The sequence below is a fragment of the Urtica dioica genome, chromosome 4 (genome assembly GCF_054948205.1).
Source record: "Urtica dioica subsp. dioica isolate 48M chromosome 4, U.dioica_male_clone48M_v1_H2, whole genome shotgun sequence".
NCBI classification, from domain to species: Eukaryota; Viridiplantae; Streptophyta; class Magnoliopsida; order Rosales; family Urticaceae; genus Urtica; species Urtica dioica.
The window spans coordinates 19464722-19487967 of record NC_142759.1 but is presented as its reverse complement, the minus strand read 5'-3'; the positions used below and the strand labels follow the sequence as shown (position 1 = coordinate 19487967).

At 38.9% G+C, this 23246-nt stretch overlaps 1 protein-coding gene across 1 annotated transcript; it reads right to left on the bottom strand.

Moving 5' to 3' along the window:
* Positions 1-13831: 13831 nt before the first annotated feature.
* Positions 13832-19163, bottom strand: LOC149401040 (protein BONZAI 1-like). Its single transcript, XM_089611612.1, has 16 exons — positions 18695-19163; positions 18536-18583; positions 18303-18451; positions 18184-18232; positions 18043-18099; positions 17189-17377; positions 16925-17059; positions 16421-16482; positions 16228-16336; positions 15989-16103; positions 15802-15878; positions 15581-15718; positions 15330-15494; positions 14746-14859; positions 14543-14639; positions 13832-14473 (listed from the first exon to the last, which is right to left on the bottom strand). The coding sequence occupies exons 1-16, from the start codon at positions 18842-18844 to the stop codon at positions 14379-14381; spliced, it is 1749 nt and encodes a 582-aa protein (XP_089467738.1). The 5' UTR covers positions 18845-19163; the 3' UTR covers positions 13832-14378.
* Between the last annotated feature and the right edge of the window lie 4083 nt (positions 19164-23246).

The following is a 23246-nucleotide window of genomic DNA, read 5'->3' as shown; positions in this document are numbered from 1 at the left end:
AATCCTCCGATCTAACAAAATCAACATACCTCTGGCACTTAAGACTTGGTCATATCAGTCTAGATAGGATTAAGAGACTTGTGAGGGATGGTCCACTCCAAGCCTCTGCAATAGGTTCACTACCTACTTGTGAATCCTGCATAGAAGGAAAAATGACTAAGCGACCTTTCTCCGATAAGGGTCGAAGAGCCACTGAGTTGCTGGAACTAATACATTCTGATGTATGTGGTCCGCTCAACCAACAGGCACGTGGAGGATACGAATACTTCGTTACCTTCACTGATGATTACTCAAGATATGGGTTTGTCTATTTGCTTAAACACAAATCCGAGACCTTTAACGTATTTAAGGTCTTTAGGGCTTTAGTGGAAAAGCAAACTGGCAAAGTGATCAAAACCCTTCGATCTGATCGAGGTGGTGAGTATATGTCTGGAGAGTTCGATGACTTTCTTAAAGAAGAAGGTATCGCTTCTCAGCTTACCGCGCCTGGCACACCTCAACAAAACGGAGTGTCAGAGAGAAGAAACCGAACTCTTATGGAGATGGTTAGATCAATGATGAGTTACTCATCACTCCCGCTTTCCTTTTGGGGATATGCCCTCGAAACAGCCGCCTACATTCTGAACCAAGTTCCGTCCAAGACGGTTCCTGGTACTCCTTATGAACGATGGACTGGCCGTAAAGTGAATCTTGGCCGCATCCGAATTTGGGGTTGCCATGCACACGTGCTGAGGCAAAAGACTAGCATGTTGGCTAGTAGGTCAGAATTGTGCCTGTTTGTAGGATATCCGAAGGAAACCAAAGGTTTTACTTTCTATAGTCCCGAGGACGATAAGACTTTCGTTAGCACGAATGCTCGTTTCCTTGAGGAGGACTTTATGAAGGATGCGAAACCTAGAAGCAAAATTGTGCTTGAAGAAAAGTTGGGTGAGGAAGCTTCTACCTCGTCTGTAAGAACTGTTCTTACCCCAACTGAAACACAACCTAACTCATCAGAATCTCGTCAAGTAGTACTTCGACGTAGTGGGAGGGCTACTCAAAAGCCTGACAGGTACATGTCTTATGGAGACTCTCTTGTAGCCGTCTCCGACATGGATGATCCTGTTTCCTATAGGCAAGCAATGGCTTGTTCTGAATCAAACCTTTGGCTTGACGCCATGAAAGTTGAGATGCACTCGATGTATGTCAACAAAGTCTGGAAACTTGTAGACCTTCCTGAAGGGATTAAACCCGTAGGGTGTAAGTGGATATACAAGAAGAAAAGAGGTCCTGATGGGAACGTTGAGACGTTCAAAGCACGACTTGTGGCAAAGGGTTATACCCAACAAGAAGGGATTGACTATGAAGAAACCTTCTCGCCAGTCGCGATGCTTAAATCCATCCGCATACTCCTATCCATAGCTGCAGCTCTCGACTATGAGATCTGGCAAATGGATGTCAAGACAGCTTTTCTGAATGGCAATCTTGACGAGCGCATTTACATGGCTCAACCAGACGGTTTCGTGGATAAAGGTCAAGAGACCAAGGTTTGTGAGTTGCTTAAATCCATTTATGGACTAAAGCAAGCATCTAGGTCATGGAATATTAGATTCGATGAAACTGTAAAGAGCTTCGGCTTTGAACAGTCAATAGATGAGCCTTGTGTTTACAAGTTAATACACGAAGGCAAAGTTGTGTTTCTGGTACTATATGTCGATGATATACTACTCATTGGTAATGACGTGGGTAAGTTATCTGAGGTTAAGGTCTGGCTAGCAAAGCAATTCGATATGAAGGATCTAGGAGAAGCCGCGTACATTCTGGGGATCCAAATCTTTCGAGATAGGAAAAACCGGACCCTGTCGCTCTCTCAAGCATCTTATATTGATAAGGTGATGGATCGCTTCTCGATGCAAGACTGCAAGAGGGGTCAAACACCCTTTAGGCATGAAGTTTCACTCTCTAAGGACCAGTCTCCCAAGACTGCACAAGAGATTGAAGACATGAGGAAAATTCCTTACGCCTCTGCCGTAGGAAGCCTTATGTATGCTATGCTTTGCACTAGACCTGACATCTGTTTCGCCGTTGGCGTAGTTAGTCGTTTCCAATCCAACCCTGGACCCGAGCACTGGATTGCTGTTAAGCATGTTCTTAAGTATCTTCGAAGAACTAGGAACTTGATGCTTACATACTCAGGTACTGACCTGACTATGACGGGATATACCGACTCCGATTTTCAAGCGGATAAGGATTCCAGGAAATCCACTTCGGGATCTGTGTTCATCCTTAATGGTGGAGCTGTTGTGTGGAGAAGTATTAAGCAATCTTGCATTGCTGACTCCACAATGGAAGCAGAATATGTGGCTGCTTGTGAAGCATCCAAAGAGGTTGTATGGCTTAGAAAATTCCTTAAGTATTTGGAAATTGTTCCAAACGTCGACGAGCCCATGACCCTTTATTGTGATAATAGTGGGGCTGTCGCTAACTCAAAGGAACCTAGAAGCCATAAGCGCTCTAAACATACTGAGAGGAAATACCATTTGATTCGAGAGATTGCGCAACGCAGAGACGTGGAGGTGAAGTAGATCTCTGGCAGATCTATTCACCAAGGCCCTAGCGAACCTGGTCTTCGACCAACATCGAGAGGGATTAGGCATAAAGGACTACTCACATCTTCTTTGAGTCAAGTGGGAGTTTGTTGTCAATGGTGCCCACAAGAAGAGTAGTAGTGTCTATTTATGTACATTTGATGACATATAGTCTTACGAAGACTCTTGCTTGTAATTGCCTATTCATTCATTAATAAAGTTGAAACGTTCATTCATTCTTTCTTTGTTTGAAGCTTTATGATAAAACCTTAGTCTTTTAGTCCATAAACAAACTTAACAACTTACGAAGAGACAAATGTAGATTTGCATGAACAAACTCTTCGTAGTTTGCTTAAAACGATATATTCGCAATCTTAGGGTCAAAGGACTATTGACCTCAGTATGATTGTTAGAAGAATCTATGATGTCTGGTTATGAGGCATTGAGAGTTGGGGACTCTATAGTTCTTCTAGGTATCTTCCGAAGGTACTGAATTGACCAGTGCACTTCTAGAGACAATATAAGAACAAACCATTTAACCTCTTATGTCTCGAAGTCACTATGTATGAATTGCATCATGCTTACCTTAATCCTGAAATGAGACATGCCATTTCACACCTTAGTATTCTCATTTGAGAAAGTCAGAGTTCGGACTCACTATGTCATTCCGAACAGGGCCTATTGGTGAAATACTAAGTTGTGAGTATGTCATGAGTAACTTTGTGAAGTTCTCATAGATATGGAATTCATGTACAAGATTGCTGAAATGCAATGTATGTCACCTCATGCTTTGTTCCTTGGAGTGTGAATAAATGAACTGGCCAGTGTCCAAATTGAGTCCTGACTCTTTTGGATGAAACAATGTGACTTGTTAGCTCCTCGTCAATACATTGTTTCTAACTTATTCACAAGCGACAAAGGAGTTGAGGAAATAACAGCTAGAAGGGTAAAATGGTAATTTAGTAAATCCCGACTAGCTGATGACATTCATGAAGGGTAGCATAGATAATATTCAGTGGATCCGCTCATTATAATTAGGTCGAATTCTTGAGTAGAAAACAAATTCATTTGAACCGAGAGATTTTCAGTGTCAGCTCTTTAGTGGAGTCAGCTGGCATTAAGCTAAACTTGGAAAAGGTTTGTGAACTTTTGAGTCCAAATGTTTAGCTAAAGCTTTGTTCATTTGGGTCCATGAGGTCACTGTCACGAATCACATCGATAGGAATAGTTAAACTGGAAGCTAAGTCAAAACAAGAACGAAAATTGTCGAAAGGGTATTTTTGTCTTTTGAGACATAAGGATGAAATGGATGTCAATAAATTTTGACAAGTTCATTTGATGACTTAATGTCACTCGGCCATAATATGATTAATTGGGCCTTGTGAATTAATTTCGTTTCATAAGAATTTTATTGAAAATTCTTAATGGGCTTTTCTCATGTTGTTATGAACAAATGAAGAAGCTTCTAGAAGCTCCTTCTAGAGACATGTTGGGCGCCCATAATACCCAAAGAAAGAGAGTTTATTTTGTGCATAAATGTATATAGATACTTGCCAAAAGAAAAAGAGGAAACAAATTTGCATAAGGATGCTTAAGAATTTCGGCCAAGTAAGAAAAAGGCAAGGCAAGGCACATAAAAGGAAACAAATCCAAGCCTTCTAGAAGGCTGCCTTGGCCGTGTGGAATAAGAGGGAAATGGGCAATATTTGCTCATGAATATGTGATATTCTATAGAAGAGGAAACTACCTTATTGAAGGTGAGACCTCTCCTATAAATAGGAGCCTCATTCCACACATTTCATTCATCCAAAGTTTTAGAGATTGAGAGCTTCTCTCTCTAGACTTGGCCGCCCCTTCCTCTCTCTCTCTCTAGTTTATATTTTTCGATTTTTCTTGTCTTGGCACCTAGGTCCTCACTCGACCTAGTGTTTAGCTCTGCGACTTCGAGACTCGTTCTTAAGTCGTAGTGTTTAAAAGTGCCCACTCACTGATTCCTTCTTTTCGAGTGATTTAGTGATAGAAACTTTCGTGGTTGCTCGAGGTGCCGAGGAAAGGAAGAGAGACGTGCTGCGAGGGGAGACGAGCGTTGCAACTTTCCAAAAGCTTCTACAAGGTTCAAGCTTCAAGAAAGGTTAGTAACTTTAATAGCTCATATTAGTTTTTATTTATATGTACATGCTCTTGTCTAGGTTAGTAAAAACTAGTTTTACTTAAAAAGAAAATTTTTAAAATTCCGCCGCTTAACGAAGCGTTAAACTTTTTCTTAAACCCTAGATCGATTCCAACACTCAGTTCTTCAGCTCGCTCACACATCTATGGCAGAAGATCGACCTCTACGAACAGCACCAGTAGACCAGCTCCGAAGACTCAAAAATCTACCGCAGGATAGTGGAGACCAAACGTGTGTTTAAACTACTATCCGGCCTCAACCAAGACCTTGATGAGGTTAGAGGTCGGATACTTAGTACAAAACCACTACCATCTCTCCGTGAACCCTTCTCCGCGGTCAGACACGAGGAAAGCAGGAGGAAACTCATGCTGGGAGTTATCAAATCGAGCTCACTTCTGGGCTCATCCTCAGACTCGTCCGCCCTCACCACACATGGAGATGAAGTTCTTGCAGCCCGCGTCTCAACAGAGAAACCTCGCAAACCTCGCCCCTACTGCGATCATTGCAGACGACCTGGACACCTCCGAGAAACCTGCTGGAAACTGCATGGGAAACCACCGAGCTCGAAGTCAACCCAAGATACTAAGGATCCTAACTCAATCGGAAACTTAGTATCCACCTCGTCCGCTGCCTCGACCTCGACCTCAGACTCCTCTCTCTTCAGCAACGACCAGCTCGCTATTCTCCAGAAGCTTCTTCAACAAGTCCAACTCAGTGGAGAACACTCGAGCATTGGCCCTCTAGGTAACTCTCCTAGAGCCCTCAATGTAAGCTCAGAGAATCCCACAGCATGGATTGTCGACTCCGGTGCCACTGATCACATGACTGGTAATCGAAGTCTATTCACAACTTACTCCGCTTGTAATAAAAGCATATCAGTCACCATCGCCAACGGAGCCAAAACTCAAGTCACTGGTATTGGCACCGTTGTCTTGACGAAGTCCATGAGGCTAGACTCGGTGTTCTTTGTGCCTCAACTACAATGCAATCTCTTATCTGTGCATAAGATCAACCAAGACTCTAAGTGCCGAACTGTTTTTGATGGAAGTTCATGTGTGTTTCAGGAACAGGTCACGGGGAGACAGATTGGTAATGCCGAGCTGAGTACCGGACTCTATGTCATCAAGCCAGATCAGCCCCCCATGTGTCAGCTCGCCCAACATTCACCCCAGTACAAAGAGATCATGCTCAATCACCTTAGACTAGGGCATCCAAATTTCATGTATCTCAAAAGAATGTTTCCTTCTTTGTTTATCAATAAAAATATCAATTCCATTCAGTGTGACATGTGTGAGTTCGCCAAACATTCTCGAAGCTCGTATCACCCCACCTCGTACAAACCATCTCGTCCTTTTGCCACAATTCACAGTGATATATGGGGGCCCTCAAAAGTTCCCAATATCACTGGAGTTCGATGGTTCCTTCTCTTTGTTGACGACCACACTAGACTCAGTTGGATATACATGATGAAACAAAAATCTGAAACATCCAATCTATTCAAAACCTTTCACAAAATGATCCAAACACAGTTCGACACATCCATTCAAATTGTCCACACTGACAACGCTCGAGATTACTTTAATTCTGAGCTCGGCGATTTCTTCAAAACACATGGCATAATTCACTCTAGCTCGTGCGTTCATACCCCGCAACAAAATGGGGTAGCCGAGCGGAAAAATCGACACATTCTCGAGGTCGCCCGAGCCATCATGTTCTCCTCAAACGTCTCATCTCATTTTTGGGGAGAAGCTGTCCTCACAGCCACCTACCTCATAAACAGAATGCCATCTCGTGTCCTTGGCTATAAAATCTCATCTCAAGTCCTTCTAGAGACATACCCTCACTGGCGACTCATCTCAACCCTACCTGCGAAAGTGTTCGGCTATTCAGTCTTCACCCATTCTTATGGCCAAGGTAAACTTGAACCAAAATCGCTCAAATGCATCTTCCTTGGCTATTCAGCAACCCAGAAAGGCTACAAATGCTATGAACCCCGATCACGAAAATTCATAGTCTCAATGGATGTATCTTTTCATGAGTTCAGTCCTTACTTCGCCAATTCAGCTCGTCAGGGGGAGAATGACGAAAATGACTTCCCAAATTGGCTCATCATAAACTCAGAATTCAGCTCGCCTCGAAATCCGACCTCACCTGTTCCAGAAATTCCCAGCTCGCCCAGCTCGCCTCAAAATCCGACCTCACCTGTTCCAAGAATTCCCAGCTCGCCGACCTCACCTGTTCAAGAAATTCCCAGCTCGCAAGCCTCTGAACCCTCTCCATGCGAACTGAATATCACCCAGAGTCCGGTACAAGCTCGCGACCAAGATGTCTCTCCGAACCTGAACCACGACACTATTGAACAAGGTAACATCGAATCTCCAGACTTACGCATTGCAGTAAGAAAACCTGCTCGGTCGTGTGGTCAATACAGGATGGAGGATTACGTGTACTATGGGAACTTATCTACGGGCTACCAAGCCTATGTGGCGAAGTTAGATGAAGGAAAAGTGCCGAACTCCATCGAGGAAGCCCTTCAAAGTCCCGAGTGGCGAGACGCAAGTCATGCTGAGATCCAAGCCCTCGAAAAGAATGATACGTGGGATATCGTCGAGCTACCACTAGGCAAGCGAACTATTGGATGTAGATGGCTCTTCACCATCAAACATAATCCATATGGGACAGTGGAGAGATACAAAGCCCGACTTGTCGCAAAAGGGTACACGCAGGCGTATGGCATTGACTATCAAGAAACATTCGCTCCAGTTGCAAAGTTCAATACCATCAGAATCCTCCTTTCACTAGCAGCCAACTTAGATTGGCCTTTCATCCAGCTCGATGTAAAGAATGCTTTTCTAAACGGCGAACTGGAAGAGGAAGTCTACATGCAACTCCCACCAGGATTTGACAAAGATCAAGGAGCCAACAAAGTCTGCAAACTCAAGAAGTCACTATATGGACTAAAACAGTCCCCTCGAGCATGGTTCGGAAAATTCACCAACGTGCTCAAACGTTGTGACTACGAGCAGAGTCAAGCAGATCCAACACTCTTCTAAAAAATCTCCACACAAGGCAAGCACACCATTCTTAGTGTGTATGTGGACGATATAGTCATCACCGGAGACGACCTGGAAGAGATCAGGAGGCTGAAGCAAACTTTGTCAAGGACCTCGGCATGGAGGTAGCTCGATCAGAAAAGGGCATCTCTGTTTCCCAGCGCAAGTACACGTTGGACCTCCTCAAAGAAACTGGCATGCTTGGCTGCAAACCAGTTGACACTCCGATGGATGTCAATGTCAAACTTCTAGCTCGCACCAACGAGGCCGCCACCGACAAAGAAAGATTTCAGCAGCTCGTAGGAAAACTCATCTACCTAACTCACACGAGACCAGATATTGGATTCGAAGTGAGTATGGTAAGTCGATTCATGAGTAATCCTTCAGAAACTCACATGGACGCAGTCATGAGGATTCTCCAATACCTCAAATCTGCCACAGGGACTGGTCTCTCCTTCAAGAAAAGACGAAGTCGAGGTGTTGAAGTATTCACAGATGCAGACTGGGCCGGATATGTTCCATACAGACGATCAACATCAGGCATGTGCACATACGTCTGGGGAAATCTTGTTACCTGGAGAAGCAAGAAGCAGTTCGTTGTCTCAAGAAGTAGTGCTAAAGCCGAGCTCAGGTCCTTAGCAAGTGGAGTATGTGAAGGCATCTGGCTGAAGAGAGTTCTCGACGACCTCAAGATCATCATCGAAGGTCCAATCAAGCTCTTTTGCGATAATCAAGCTGCTCTCAGCATAGCCAAAAATCCAGTCCATCATGACAGAACAAAACATATCGAGATCGACAGATACTTCATCAGTGAAAAGATTGAAGAAAAAATAATCGATATGGAATACGTTCCGTCAGGTCATCAGCTTGCTGACATTCTCACCAAAGCCCTTCCGCGAGCAACCTTTTCCGAGCTATGTAGCAAGCTTGACCTCCTCAACATATACAGTCAAGCTTGAGGGGGAGTGTTGAAATCGAGCTCGTCAGCTCGCCCTTCCGCGTCGAGCTCGTCAGCTCGCCCTTCCGCGTCGAGCTCGTCAGCTCGCCCTTCCGCGTCGAGCTCGCCAGCTCGCCCTTCCACTGATAAGCTTGCCTCGGAAGTCCTCTCCTTGGAACTCATTCCACATGGGAAATTGTCGCATTTATTTCTCATGTTATTTCCTATGTCTTGCTCTCTGTGTATATTTATTATTCTCTTTTTCCTAGAAGTAGTTATTACACATGTATTTATTACACTCTCTCTTGTACCCACCATATGTATAAATAGGTGATACAAATTAATATCAAAGATAAGAAATATTCAAAGTCTCGGAACACTCTCTCTCTTCTCCGATTCTCTCATTCTTTATCTACTCTCTAGATTCGACTCTCTCTCTCTCTCTAAACTACAACAATATCCAATACCACAGCATGAAAACGAAACCATAATCAGATGGATGTATATATAAACTCATCATCCAAACAAAACAAAAAAGAACAGTGTGACATAAACGATTATTTATATCCAAAAGACACTAAACGCATATGTGTCGATAAAAATTAAAGCAAAAATTCTCAAAAATTCAAACATGATTGACTCTGATACCAATTGTTAGATCCGAATATCACGGGTGAAATCCATCTCCTAATTCCATGACCGAATCATGTTGAATAATTAAGAAAGCATAAAACCAATAGCGGAGGCGTACCTGATGAATCCATGACGGTTGGTCTTCTAGATCAACACGTATACCTTAGAGAGTCCTTTGTTTCTCTCTTGATTCACTCTGACGACGGGATATCAGAAAGTGACAAAGACATTACGTGTGACATAGGGACCAGCCGCATTTATAGGCAACCATTAGGTTAACCTAGCGGGCTTCCTATTTCAGCCCATCATAGAAATAGAAGCCATATTGGTCTACACAATAAAGGACCACAACCTATTAGATATATTAAAGCCCAATATCCGTACACCAAATTAGATGACTTTTAACGGGCCATCTTTATTGACAGTTCACAACACATAATTATTTAACATATAAGCCCAACATTGGATTAAGGATCCAACAATTCATTCATACACACAACCAATGTGGGTCCTCATCGAAAGTTTGAAACGCATGAAAAAATTCAACTTGTCATGTTTGTGAATTTTTTTGGCCATATTGAACACACATGCTAGAATTTGGGTTGTGTTCGGAACTCATGCTTACATATTCTATAGGCCCAAATTCAATACAAAACTCGTTTCGAACTTAGAAGTTAATTAAGCTCAAACCCAATTTTGAATTTCTTTATGAGATTATTTCTAAACTATAACTTCCTCAATAATTTTGGACCAAAATTCAATATGTCAAAATTAATCCAAAACTATGATTTGTCATTTTGTGTAACTACTGTTTTACATTTTTTCCCATTAATTGGCCAAACCCTAGAATTAAACCCAAACCATTTACTCTGGCGTACTCCTAACCGCCGACTGAGATCTTGCGTCGCATGTCCCCAACAACCGAGGACCGAAAAAAACCCATCTAAGTGAGAATATATTGCAGATAATCCAGTTGAGATTTTGCGACGATTCATTTCCTCGCGGCGGCGACTCCAACTGCTCCGAAATCTCTGACCCCGTTCACGGCATCGACGTACCTCGCCTCACTGGCATCGCTCAGGTCACTGAATCGAACCATGCCAAACTAGTCAAGCTCCGTGGGGGAGAATAGGAAGAGCCTTGGCTTGGCCTCGGCGTCTTCATTCATCTTCTCGTACTCTTCCATCATGTTTTCAAGATCGTCGTGGCACGAGACCGACACGAGCACGTCGAGGTCCTCGTCGGGGCTATAGAAAACATCAAAAGTTTCGTTGTATTAGATTGTGTATATTAAATTGAGATTTTATTTTGGGCATTATTGACATTAATCTATCTTGTTTATTGTTATTATTGACAATTATTGACATTAGTCTGTCTTGTTTATTGATATTGTTGTCAATAATATGTCTAGTTTATTTACATGGTTGCCAATAATCCATTTGATTTATTGACATTGTTGACATTATGATTTTTTTTTAAATCTGAAAAAATCTCGAAAATCGTTTGAAGATTTTTTGACATCTTTATCTTTCTATTGACAAAAATGTCAATAAATTTTCAAACGAATTTTCAGATTTTTCAATTTTTTTTCATTCAAATTTTTTAGATCTCTAACCTTGCTTCCGTGAGCATTCAACAACTCAAAAAAAAAAAAAAAAAAAGAACTCAGCCACATAAGAGAGAGAGAGAGAGAGAGAGAGAGAGAGAGAGGGAGAGAGAGAGAGAGAGAGCTCTTCAAGTACGGTCAAATAAGTTACGAGTGAAATATATAAATGCAATATATTAAGTAAATAAAAAAAACTAAATACAAAAGAAAAATAAAAGGATATTTCATTGAGATTATTTTTGTACCAACAAATATAAGAAAATCATACTTTTGAATTAATTTTGACATATTGGCTTTTGGTCCAAAAGTATTGAAGAAATCATAATTTAGGAATAATCCCCTTATTTCTACAACAAATTTGGTTTATTATCTCATTAAACTTTGGTCTAGTGTTGAGATCTGATAGACACATATGAACAAAGAGTAAGAATATAACTTCGAACCAAAAAATTCACAAACATTTTTCGAGTTTTCATAAACTCTGTTTTTTGTGAATAAGAAAAACATATAGAGTGAGATGTCTTTAGCATGTAAATATGCTTCAGCCAATGAATTTATTCATAGAACCAAAATTTATTTATTTACATTCTCCAAGAACAAAGCATGATGTGATAAACATACTTCTGGAAATCTTTTACTAATATAATGTATCTTTGAATTTCTTAAGTCTAACGAGATTGAACCATAACAACAACCGTTGGGTTATCAATCCATCACTTACTATTTTTCTCTTTGACTAAGTCAAATGTTATGAATCTTTACAAGGAGTTGTACCTTCCATTATGGATTGAGCTAATTATGAATATACATTTTTGTTTGCAACAATAAGGCTTCAAACATTTAAATAGTTTTTGTTTCGAGTCATGAAACCTTAGTGGTCTCATTCAACATCTTCATTAAGATGTGTAAGAGAAACTATGCAGTCATAATTCTTATGTCCTTTTGATCCTCATATTATGAATGTTTGTTTTAAATAGACTTAGAAGAGGTGTCTTTGAAGTCTATACTTAACACTATTTTGGTGTGATTAGTTCTCGGAATATTGACAAGTGAGATTCACTCTCACTTATCTTACATTTATAGACATGAATCGAAGCTTGTTCTTAAGGGTTTTGTCGTCTTTTTGGTAGTTTTTAATGTATTTTCAGGTTTTTGAGTCAAAGAGAGCATTGTGGAGAGTTTTGTTAAGGGTGCATTCGGGAGCTAAACGGGGCTATTTTTGACAACATTATGAAGGGAAACTGAAATTTCAGCTCGGCGCACCGCGCCATGGTCCAAATTATGGGAACAAAAGTTCCAGAGAGTTGACACGGTGAGGCGTGCTGGAAAGAGCGACGCGCTTTTGAGAATTTACTACCAGGCATGTCGCGCCATACATCAGGCGCGGCGCGCCACCTCATTTTCCAGCTTTTTAAAAGCTCGCGTTTTGAACCATTCTCAGCCATTGGATCACATCCAAGGGTCCAAATTGCTCCGAAAATATGCATTGGAAGGGTTTATATCCTTGCCTAGGTCATATGGGAAGAGAGATGACCACTTAGAAAAAAGAAGAAAGAAAAGAGAGAAAGAGTTGTTCTTGGAGATTTTGAAAGCTTTGGAGTGGAGATGAGGAAGGAGTGAAGTGGCATCAACTCCATCATCATTCCCATTTTCAATAGTTTACTCTTTTCTCTCTCTTTTCATTTATTATTGTGTTAGGAAACTCATTACTTCTTGTCTTGGATTTAGTTATTGACCATTGAGTATTGTGGATTTGAGTTCATATACTATTGTTGAGTTGGATTTCATAGTTTTTCATTTGGTTTTAATATAAATCTTGTGTGGTTGTTGAGTATTATTAAATGTCTGGTTCATTCTTAGCTTTGCTACTTATTGTCATTTTGCTTTGTTTGATTGAATCTATGAGTGGCTAAGTAGTTAGAGGGGTGTGATGTAGTTACTGAGGTGAGTTTGGTTGGTTAAGTCCTATTTTAGGTTTGTGCTTCATGGTTGGGTTAGAGAGTGTTTAAACTATGTGTTTGGATTGTGTGTAATCTCTAGTTAGCTTAGCTACCTAGCAAGTGTATTTTAGGCTAGTTTAGATGTCGAGAGACAATAAACGAGCGTGCTCTACCCATCCCATCCATCACTACCTTAGGCTCTAGGAAGACTAGGAGTGGTTGTAATTGCTAGAAATCCCGAACTTATTGCGGTTAATTGTTTTAGTATGACCCAAGCCGGGAGGTGTAAGTTCACCAATTAGTTAGGCTTCTAAAGACTCGAGAGAGATTAAGGTATTCAAAAGAGATTGAGATTAAGTTTTGCCTTTCACAACCCATGTTTAGAATCATACCGAGAACAACCGACTCGTTGAGATAACGAAGTCACACCCCTTGCTTTCATTATCGTATTTCATAATTTAATTGTTAGATATTTTAGTTTTAATTTTAGTTCTCAAAACATAAAAAACCCCCACTTTTACTTTTATAGCTTGAAAAAAACGACTAGTGAATTTGTTTGAAAATAAACCAAAGTCTTCGTGGGAACGATACTCGTGCTAAAAGTGCTCTATTACTTGACAACACATGCGCTCGCATCGTGCGAAAGGTTTCTACATAGTCAGATTTTTCACATCAAATATGTAGATGAATATTTCAGCTTTATTCATTACTTATTAACATTACACATAAAAGTCACTTGGATCTCTTTTGTTGTCATATTTCCCAATACAAAAACCTAAATTGATAGCATTTTTAGTTGGAAAATTAACACAGATAAAGTGATGCAATCTAAATTAATTAAATATGATTTTTAAAATAAATGACCACGTAAAACAGCCACTATATTCGAGGAGCAATTAGAGAAATTATTCTAAAAAATAAAAGATAATAATAAAGTGCCTAACTAGAAGCCTTTTATAAAAGACTCATGGTTTAATAAAAGAAGAGACAACAATCCGACATGTGATGCCATTCATAGCCTTTAAGCATTTTGAGATGTAAACTTGTTTAAAAAAGTGGAAACAAAGCTGCTACAAAATAATATTATGCTTCATTGAAATGATGACCAAAAACAGGATCAAAATCTATAGTATGAACACTTGGAAAAATACACAAAAAAAAAAGGAATGCTACCTCAGCCACACGAGGAAGCTCTGACTTGCAGACATTTTGAGGAAGCTCTGACTTACATCACAATTCATTCATCTTCTCTTGAGAAAACAAATATTTTCCTCGACACAACCTTCAACATTTCATGCCATCCTAATCCATTGGCAAACTTGGCGGGTTTTAGTGATTTCCCCATTGATCTATGTTCTCGCGAGTTGTACAAGGCTCTGCGATTACCACAATGCGGCTCTGAGATTACCACATTGCCTAACGGATGGATATCGTGAAACTGATTTTCATATGTACAAGCTTTTTCTTAGAGATCATGTATTTGGCTTAATATCTCTGGATCGCATGTACGTCAGAAATTGTGAAGGCAATTCTGCAAGAAGTTCTTGAACCACCGAAATTTCTCCACCTGCAAACCAACAGTTACAGAGCTTTTTCGAAAAATGTGGAAAGGAATATCAAAGTTAGTGCAACTTACTATGCAAGTCTCGGAGCGGAACAAATTGGACTATGTCGCGTGAAGCAACACGGCCAGGTGAGCTCTCCAGTCGGCCTCCTTTGTCCGCGTCCAAAACCTGCATGTTTTGCAGTGGTTAGTTACCTCATACATAGTGTATAGTTTCATAACCCAAAATAGAAATGCTCAGAACAATCAGTTTCCAAATCGGGTGTTTTATATACCTCCATTTCTTTGAAGTCGGCCCCTCCAACTCCAACAATGAGGATTGAGAGTGGAAGATCAGATGCTTTCACAATCGCGTCTTTCGTTTCTTGGAGATCTGTCACAACTCCGTCCTACAAACACCTCTCAACTCTTAGACATCAACTTGAGCTACTCATGCAAATTTAAGGAAAATACGGGATAAATCTAGTTCCGCCACGACATACAATAATTGAAATTAATTGCGTAATAATACCCATAAATTAAAAGCAAGAGCATGAATTTGTTAGACCCGGATGGGCAAAGCGGTAGTTTATTTATTTAGTTTCTAATTATTTCAATTATATTTTAGGGGGAGGAGAAGAGTTATTGAGTTAGTTGTTTTATTTGCTTTGGTAGCAGAATAGTGTAATAGTAGAGATTGGTTCACCTCTCGTATAGTGAACCAAGAGTATCAATAAAATTACTGTTTTCAACTACCCTTGGTCGTATCAAGTTACTGTGAGAGAAGAATTAGAGATAAAAAAAATTAACTATAAAGATATGAAAGTTCAGATATATCAAGAACATCATATAAATAAAAATTAAAGACACTTTTTCTTACCGTGATTATCAATAGAATAAAGTATTTTTGGCTACCATTTGCAATAGACTGGCTCGCAATTGAAGCAGCATAACTAATCACAGGTCCAAAAAGAGTCGGCCCTGCAAGAGAAACATTCTGTAGGGCGCCCATATATGCCGTCATTATTCCTTGCACTCCTTCAACCTGATAAGAAGAACTTGAGCTTAGAAATGAAAACAAAAACCTGGTAACCTTAAAAACGATCTAAACAACATTCTCGAAGCAACAACCTCATAATTATGGCTACTTCCATTCAAGAAGAAACAATGAGAAACGGGGCCATCAATTGGACGAGCACCGAATCCCCAAGCAGGAAAGCGTTTATCTGTATCATAAAACTGCAGCACATCGCTGACCTCTATGATTGCCTGGAAATAATTAAGAGCATTATTATTTTTGATACATTAAAAAGATAAGCCCATCGAGTATTCTACATGTGGGCAATTCTTACTCTTTGGTATGCATTTGGTCGTCCTGAAGGATCTATATAATGCAAAGAATCAGGCAGGCGAGGATTTCCATTTGAAGCTGATGAACAAGGGACACGAGTTATTTACAGTGAATTGGACATCCACACACAGACATAGATTTTTATCATCACTAGCACAGCATGCTAAAAGCTACGTAATAATGGAGACCTGTGAAATCAATAGCGACCATAAAGTTCAATTCAAATCCTGCAGCCAAGTAATCGAGGAAAGTATGTTGGACACTCTCCGAAAACTTATCCACAAATAGACGACTCTTTAATACCTGCATCAGAATTTAGCAGATAAGTACGGAAAAATATATATATATATATATATATATATATATATATATATATATATATATAAGTATAGCAGGGTCAAGATGGATGCGGTTGTATCATAAAAACCTTGGTTTCCGAATGATGACCATGACCAACTGAGACAGGTAAGAATAGATTCTCTCCTTGCTTACTACAGTGAATTTTTTCCAAGTCTGCTAGTGATTTTTCAGTTTTCCTGATAGTGAAAAAAACAAATATGTACTGTTAGCATCCTCCTGAGTTCCTTTCAGGAAGGTCATAACAAAAAAGAAAATCCTACCCAATCAAATCATGCTTCCCATTGCTGTTGAAATTGAAACACTCTATTATAAGTCGCTGGTCCTGTTGATTAATAATGAGAAAATGCATTATTATAGGTAAAGGAAATAAGAGTTGTGATATGCTCTACTTCAATTACAGAATTGAGAACCGCGATCAACTTGTATTATATTAAGTAAAATTTGCAAACAGAAACATGTAGAGTGTTGGATGATGAACATGTATTTTTTCTAGGAAGACGAAATAAATAAAAACACTATAATAGCACCAGTTTCGAAAGTCCAACAGTGAATTTGTTTCATAGAAAAAGCATTGTTAAAACAAAATCAACTTTATTAGATTGAGACACGCCATATTAGCCCCATAGGTTAATAAATATCATGATATATCTGAACTAGGTGAATTGGTGCACAAGAGAGTGAGATATATCATATTCTGCAGGAGAAAATGGTAAATTTTTATGTGTACTCCAGAGAAGATTTACAGCTGAAAAAGGAGAACCCACCTTGCTTCCAACTTGCTGAATACTCAAATATATTGGGTTCCACTGCGGTTTGAGTTCATTCTTTTTTACCTCTGTTTTGCAAACTGGAACAGTGATCCCACTTTCTGTAACCCTCGATATGACCAAGAAAGGGTCCTACAACAACACGTGACTTAGAATCAGAGTTTTCATTTTTTTTTTTTTTTTTTGTAAAACACATGACAAATGTTGGTGATAAAGGGAAATGAACACGCATAATACATAAGAGAGGAATGACTGCCTTACACTTCTTGAGAAAAGATCCTTATACTCCAAATCTATACAGCTTATTACTATCTCTATCGATGTCTTTGAGCTCATGGATTCCTCGGCATGTACAACTATCTTCCCATGGTTTTGAGTACGAGATGATCTGCTGGAACCTTCTCTGTTTAAAAGATCAATGGTCAAGGATCTGTGTTGGCTAGTCATTATCTGCAAGGGTAGAAAGAACATTCATGGGGAAGAAAACTCGCAATTTGTTATTTATTCCCAAAGAAACAAGGGGCAGTTTTATTAATCAATGGCCAGGCCGAGAAGATTCAAAGAAGACGGCGAGGATTTTAAAAGGGCCGGAGCACACGCAGGATGAACACGCCACCCCGAAACCCAAAAAAAAAAAAAAAAAAAAAACTCGCAGTTTGTTATTTCTTGTAGACGTGCCAGATAGCAGATCTTCCCATAAGTTAATTTCAAAAAAAAATTTAAAATCAGCTACTTTGGAGAGCCAAATGTTCCTTTTGAAGAAAACCCTGTACTCTCTCTGTCTAGTCTACATGTATTGTCTGCTCTCTTATCTCCATCCACATTAGTAACCCTATTATTATTCGGAATCTCTTTCTGTAACTCGCAATATCTTCATTTTTCACACGCCGCCTCATTCAGATTGAGGAGGATCTGATAATATGACAACTTCAAGGAACAAGCCATTCCACTATCCATAACGGACTGACCTCAAAGCCTCTACATACTCACGTATTTAATTCTCTACGGAGAGCATCGTTCACAAATAGCTAAATAGAAACTGATTCAATACTTTATTAGGTCTCCCAAAGAGATCTTGGAGAGTTGAGGAAGCAAAGAGATAGTGAGCGCTATACCTGAGACAGCGCACAAGTGGCTTCGCCAAGAAATTGCTGCTCGTCCAGCTTAAGCATCTGCGCAGGCAAGCATATAATTAAGAAGGCTCGTTGATGCCAACGAACATATAATTATGGAGTCTCGCCGTAACAAGCGCGTACCTTCACATCCACATTGTGGTACTGCGTGTCAATGTCATACACGCGGAACCTGTAACCAAACACTTGAATATAAGACAAATCAGAATCGAAATTTGATAGAGCAAGAAAGAGAGACTCACACAAGCGTCTGAACGACCTCGAAATGGTAAGCGACGGTGTGTTTGGTGATCCACGCCGGATTCAAAGAGTTCGCCACCACTTCAGTGCGGCCGATCTCGACGAGTGTCCCGTCCCTGCCTTTGCTGTAAATGACAGTCATCGGATCGCTCTGAACCACCAACACATACGTACACAAACATATAGTTAGGCTCTCCACCGAGTCAATCTAAAATTCATTCTCGCTATCGCTAACCTTAGAGAGCACATCTCGATCGCGCAATTCCGAGGCAGAGACAGATAACTGCATTAATCAATCCACCAAAAAAAAAACGGCATAAATTGACTCGAATTCATCAAAGTCAACTCGATTATGCACCGAAAATAGTGAGGGCGTAGCGTAGGCGAAACCAACCTCGATCTGGGAGAACAAACCCTGGTAGCCTCGGGATTGGAGGAATCTGTCGACGGCGTCGTTGGGACCGCCGTTGGGATTGGCGTGAGACGCGGCGGTGCCTCCGACGGCGCTCCGACCGCCGGCGTGGTCGGAACAGCAGTTCCCCATTGCGTCGCTCTCGTATTGGCTTCTAATCTTCTGTATTTATGAATTCGTAAAAAGCTTGAAGATTAAGAAATGGAAAAACCGAGGCAATGATGTTTGTCTCCCTTTCTCTTATCATCAATCAACTCCTCATTTGTTTTCCTTCTTTCCATTCCATTCCATACTATGAAACTATGAGCGTCGCCTCAAATTACGTCCCTGCCCCTACTTTCTTTCCAACGCCTTTATTTTTCACAAACCCCAACTTACTTAACTTGCATATTGTAAGAAAGAAAAGCGCCTTTCAAATTTTATACGATTCTCGGATACAAATAAAAAATAGAGAGTAGAGCTTGATATTTAAGCAAATATACTTTGTGAGTGTAATTTTTTTTTTTTAATGTTTGAATTTGAAATGATGACGTAATTGTTGCAACGAAGACGAAGCGCGTTTGGATAGAAGATCACGCACTATAAAACTATAGACTCTAATAGTAAGCGCGTTTTTGAATGCATAGCTTTTGACACCACCATAATCTTTCATGTTTTGGAAAAGTGAGAGTAGAAATGTGTCATTTTTTTCGTTCTTATTGTTTTTTAATTGCATGGGGGGTAGAATTAATTGTTTGGTTTATTTAGGGAGAAATCTATTCATTATCTTTTGTCCAATAATTCTAACCTAAACTGGCCTGACTCAATGCTCGTGGCTTTGACAGCTCTGTATAGGATATTTAATTCGAGCGTATATTCTTCTCTCGACTCCGTGACAAAATCGGAAGACGTCCTTTCCCATTTGTATTTTGTAGCCTTTTTATTTCATATTAATTCTTCGATGCATGGTCACGGTGAAAGTGGAAATGGGGTGGTCAAAGAAAGAGAATATTTGTTGGTGTTATGGCAATTGCGTGATTGACCAACACACTTTAAAATTAAATTACGTCTGACCAAGAAGAGTCCGTCCTAGCTCCTGATCACTACTCATTCATCCCGATCATCTATTTTCGTTTTAAATCCAAAAATTAAAATTATATATATATATATATATATCTTTTTTTTTATAACAGTAGCTCGAGGTTTTCTAATAGAATAAGGGCATAACACCCAAAAAGTACAAATATCGTACATCTTTTGACAACAAAGGACGATACCTCAAGATAATGATGATTCAAGACTAGAATCGTGTGAACGCACATCGTGTGTGGACTTCCCTCAAGCGGAAGATTTAACACACTGAATTTCGAGCAACTTGATAGCTTTTTCAACATTCCCTCAGAGGTATTGGATGAACCAAAACGCTCGAGGACCACCGATTGTGGACAAAGACATTCGAGAGTTCATACCACCAAAAAGCTAATAGAAAACTCAAACTCCTAACCCGCAAGGAGACTAAGACCTCTTCGAGACACAAAAACCACTCAACAATAGTGGACATAACAGCAAAATCTAGATAAAACACAGGTTCAAAGTAAGCTAGTCTAAGCAAATCAACAACCAAACATAGCAGAAAAATTAAAAGACTACTTTGACTCAAACCATCTCCTTCCCGCCACAAACCAGCCACATTTACGAAGCTTTCAATGAGCGAGAAAAGGCCCAGTGAGAAGCTCCGCCACGTCCGGAGAGGTGCGTCATCGTGAACCTCCGTATGGACTGAGCACCAAAGTTTCAACGCCTTGTTGAGGAGCGACGTGAGACCGGGATCGGCACGGCGGACCAACACTTCGGAATTTCCTCCGATGGGAATGGGGCTCCCCACCGGAAACACCAGAAGAAACATAATGGCCACAAGGAATAATGTAGGGAGCCCGCCGAATCAATCTGAAAAGGATATTCACAACAAAATGAGGCTTTCAGACTCATCCACGAGGATAGGCTCAGAAAAACTCACAGATCTCAAATCTTGAGAGGGACACGCCGGCGAGTCAGAGCAACACCGCGATAACATAACCGGAGATCTGGAGAAGTTCAGAGGCGACGCCGACAGCACAACCAAGGAGGCAGCGGTGGTCATGGTCGGAGGGGTGGAGAAGGAAGCCAGAAGAAAACAAAGAAAAAAAAAACTCAAATTTGTTTCGTCGGAAAAGCTCCGAGTCCGCGAAGCACCGGAGATGGACAAGGCTCCCCCCAGGTTGGAGTGGCGCCGCTGACGACGCCGGCAACCCGGGGGAAGCGACGGCCGAGCTCGATGTGAAAGGGTTTGAAAACCCTAGTAAAATTAGATCTGGGTTTTTAGAGAGAGAGTATTATATATATATATATATATATATATATATATATATATATATATATATATATATATAACATAGATAATAAAGAGGAACTCACTCCCCTCTTTCATTCTGGGGCCGCCACGTGGTGTCGCCAGGAGGCGACATGTGGCGGCCCTTTTTTTCTTGCCTTTGCCTTTGCCTTTTCCGGTTGGGTTTTTTTTTTTTTTTTTTTTTGTGCCCTGCCTTTTAGGGTTTTTTTTTTTCTTTGCCTTTGCCTTTTCCGGTTTTTCTTTTCTCCCCCTCTCATCAATATATTTTGTATAATTTTTTTTATTTTATAATCATAATTACTGATGCTATATTATACTATATCAATAACATACATTATTTTGAGTGTATATTAGTTTTATATTTTCTTTATTAGATTCTTTTATTTTTCTCTTTGATATTTATTTCCCTTCACCTTATATGTGTTTCCATATTTCGTTGGTTTTTTTTTTTTTTTTTAGTTTTTTTCCAATCTATGTTGTAATTTTTTTTATATATATTATTTTTTTCCTCACTCTCTCATCAATATATTTTGTGTAATTTTTTTATGTATTTTATAATCATAATTACTAATGCTATATTATATTATGGCCCCGTTTGACATAGCTTTGTTTTTAAAAAAATTGCTTTTATAAAAAACTGTTTTTTTCAAAAAATGACAAAGTGTTTGGTAAACTGTTTATAAAACAGTTGTTGCTGGTAACAACAACTGATTTAGCGTTTGGTAAAATAAATATATTATAGTAAAAAAACTAAAATAGATATGTTCTTAATAATTAAATAATAATTATTGATATGCTTATTTATATACATATATATAAATAATATTTTGTACGATGATATTACAGTCATTTATATAGCAAACTTAAAAACACTTTTTCTAAAAGCTATGAATCCTAGTTTTTCTATCTCATGTACAAAATCTAAAAACGTTTTTGAAATTTTTTGTAAAAACAGTTTTGCCAATCACCGGATAAACAGTTTTGTTTTTTCTAAAAACAAAAACAAGGCTTTTTAATCCCAACCAAACGTAACCTATATCAATAACATACATTATTTTGATTATATGTTAGTTTTATATTTTCTTTATTAGTTTCTCTTTGATATTTATTTTCCTTCACCTTATATGTGTCTCCATATTTCATTGGAAAGCGAACGCAAGTCTTATTTACCCATGAAAGTCTAATCAATGTACAAAATAAATTTTTTACAGTTTATTATTCGTTTATGATTTTTAAGGGTTTTTTTCTTAATTGCCGGTTTCTTTGGTGTCCATTGTTTACAAATCTTGATAACACAAATTAACCTCTACAAATTTTACTTGTTATTATCATTTATAATATGCTAAAATCATTCGCGCGTAGCACGATGCTAAAAAAAACTAGTGTATATATATATATATATATATATATATATATATATATATATATATATATGTATATGTATAAGAAAGCAGTGGAGCGGGGTCAATGTCATGATCACATGGCAGATGGCATTATTGATCAATCTTTCATCACTTTATGAATTGACTTGCGCTGTTTCATCTCTTATTAATATGTTTCTTATTAAAAAAAAATGAATTAATCGAGTATTTTTTTAAAAATAATATTATAAAATATTAAATCGTTTTGAATATTAAAAAATTTAAGTCGTTCATTTTTTAATAATTAATGCAAAAATTATAATATTAATATTTTATTAATATTTAAATAGATAAATATTAAATCATTTTAATAATATTATTAATGTCTAATTATATTATAAAAGTCGTTTATAATTAAATTTTTATTATTAAAATGATATTATTAATGTTTAGTTAATTTTAATAAAAAAATATTAAAATGTGATTAATTCGAGGTCGTCACATGTATTTCCGTCAAATTTAACTGGTTTTATTCAATGGTGCACATATATTCAATATCATACATTTTGCTATAAAAAATAAAAAAAAAACAAAAAAATAAATAAAAAAAAGTGTATGTTTACTGAGAACATTTGACATTGACACCATAAAAGAAAAACTTAGAAAAGGCATGATAACTAGACACTCTTCAATTAAACGCTTCGTGCGCGTGACACAAACCAAAAATTACATTTCAAATTAAAATTCATGTCCTTTGCTTTTCGAACCCTGTTCTTTTTCCTTTCCTTCTTTTTCTCCCCACTTT